Raw genomic sequence first — 2,328 nt, forward strand, 5'->3', positions numbered from 1 at the left:
TTGGTTGCCAACATTCTTGCTAAATAATGAATTTGAATTTTTCCTTTAAGTATAATTTATTTCTTGTGTACAAATTAAGTTGTTCAATGGCAAGCCTACAGTATATATTTTTTTATTTTTTATCATCAGATGAATTTAGTTTCAGGCCTGCATAGATATACTGAAACTCATACGGTGTGTGTTTTTCTGTTATTCAGAACTACGAGATGTTTTCTGAGGCGGTGGAGGCAGACACAGTGGAACAGTTTCTGAAGATTGCATGAGAGTCAAACCTGGTAGCAACCATCATCCTCTTCCCTCCCCTGGTCCATGTCCACATTCCCAAAGGGAGGCCTGCCTGTCCCCCTTCAGTGTCTCAATGCCATGCCACATGCCAAAAACAATCAACAGAAAAGCACGCACTCGCTCTGTACCACCATATTTACCCTCAAACGGAGACCCGGTCACTCGTTCATTCCTTCGTGCTTTTGTTTTGATGATCTTGTTTATTTCCTCTCTTGAGTCCTCTTTGGTTCCGACGCTTAAACGCCACTAAATTGTCTTAATCTTGTTTGGATCAGAGCGCTTGGATGTGTAGTAATTAGGTCAGCAACACTATGTTTATTCCAGATTGAGCTAATCCACAATCCAAGAAATACGAGAATGATTTTGAGTCCAGTAGTTGAATCAGATTGCCAATTTGTGTAGATGGCCTTCATATATTCCCGCCTTTAGTACTGATAAATCATTTAGAAATGGCTAACTCTCTATGGGCTGAAATTTATGTGTTGGTACCTTAAAAACACAGGCCCTAATTTCCAGCATGATGTGAACCAGATGCATTAGATGCTTTTTATTTTATGCTTTGGCAGAGTTGAAGCCTCAGGTTTTGCTCTCCGAGACAGGTTTCCATTTAACATTCCCAATTTCAGGGATTGAAAAACGTTCCATTTCGTTAAACTGTGCCAATAAATGTCTGTACGAGTGTGTTTTCCATACAAGCATTTTTCCTCTATCCTCCTTATTCCAAAGTCTGAAAATCCATTATAAGGTGAATCTCACAATGATTTGGTCATGTTTTACCAAAATAAGAAAACATATTTTGCATAAAGTGATTTTTTTTTTTGCATTGTGATATTTCTTTCATGACAGTTAAACACAACCTCTAATAAATATATATATATTACATATAAATGCTTTCCATTTTTGTTATATGCATTGCTATAATGATAATTCTGCAACATTGTCATGAAGATAATTTCAAAATGCGACAAAAACAGCATCATTTTGCAAAATAGAATTTCTTATTTCCTTCTTTGAATTTTAGAATTAAGCATAATCCGGACACATTCTTGACAGGTTCAACCATTAATTTAATAGCAGAATAATGAGAGAGATCTGCTCAACTGCTTAACCCAATGAATGGGCAATATTCTCCAACACATTCCTGTTATGCCGCTGAATTTCATCTCATTTTTCCGTTCTGGTAATGCACTAAGTGTTGGTGTTTCTGTGATCAGCAGTGCAAACCTTCCCTGAGCTCTTAATTAGCTCAGTACTTCAGCTGCAACCACGAAATACATAATCTAGTAGCCGAATCCCTCCATACGGCATAGTTCACATGTGCATGCTGTTCCATCAAGTGTCAAATTGAGCTCACTGGAGGTTGTAGCATTGACATTTCCAGCAGGTTATCCTCTAGCATGTCATGTTGATCATATTGGTACTTAATTTATACTGTATACTTGGCACAGTCTTACAATCTAGTTGTGAGTCGCGGTCCTACATCTAATTCATTTCATCTGGCATCGGTAATGTCTGCTGCTCTCAGTTCGTCTTTTTTTGCAGTATATGCCACTATTGTTCTCTGCGGTCAAAGTTGAGACACGCACAGACAGCTGGCTCATGAAATGATTGTGAATCTTCCTCTGTCGTTATTGTTTGTAACGATTTCTTGTGGTCTCTTTGTGCTGTACTGCTTTTCTTTTGGACCAACGCCATTTTTGGCCAAAATAAAATAATGATAATTAGGGAAAGAAATGCGGTTGTCTTCCAAGAAGATGGTGAAATTGTGGTGTATGGGTCAAATAAAAAGTGCAAAAAAAAAAATTCAATTTTTTTGTGTTGTTGTTGATATCGCTGGCATATGTTTAGATACCTTTATCCAAGCATTTTTCATAATTAGCAACATATTCTTGATAATCAAATGAAATGCAATTCAGATTAACATGTTAACTAGCCCAACACAGATTTTCATGATTAAAATGGGAACAAATGGAGGACCAAAAGTCTGGAAAAACCTGGAAAAAGGCAGTTTTAGGGGTTTTTACAGTTTTAAACATTTGTAAA

General features: G+C 36.9%; 1 protein-coding gene across 2 annotated transcripts in view; it reads left to right on the top strand.

The window, feature by feature from the left end:
- The window catches only part of sh3bgrl3 (SH3 domain binding glutamate-rich protein like 3), an 11,754-nt gene extending 9,666 nt beyond the window's left edge, over nucleotides 1-2,088 (top strand). For both annotated transcript variants that reach the window (XM_016253290.1, XM_016253289.1), the window contains exon 3: nucleotides 198-2,088. In XM_016253290.1, coding sequence (XP_016108776.1) covers nucleotides 198-263 — 66 coding nt within the window. In that variant the 3' untranslated portion in view covers nucleotides 264-2,088. The remainder of the gene's footprint in view (nucleotides 1-197) is intronic.
- Nucleotides 2,089-2,328: the final 240 nt, after the last annotated feature.

Source organism: Sinocyclocheilus grahami, unplaced genomic scaffold (assembly GCF_001515645.1).
Source record: "Sinocyclocheilus grahami isolate Dianchi unplaced genomic scaffold, SAMN03320097.WGS_v1.1 scaffold1171.1, whole genome shotgun sequence".
In the NCBI taxonomy this organism is placed as follows: Eukaryota; Metazoa; Chordata; class Actinopteri; order Cypriniformes; family Cyprinidae; genus Sinocyclocheilus; species Sinocyclocheilus grahami.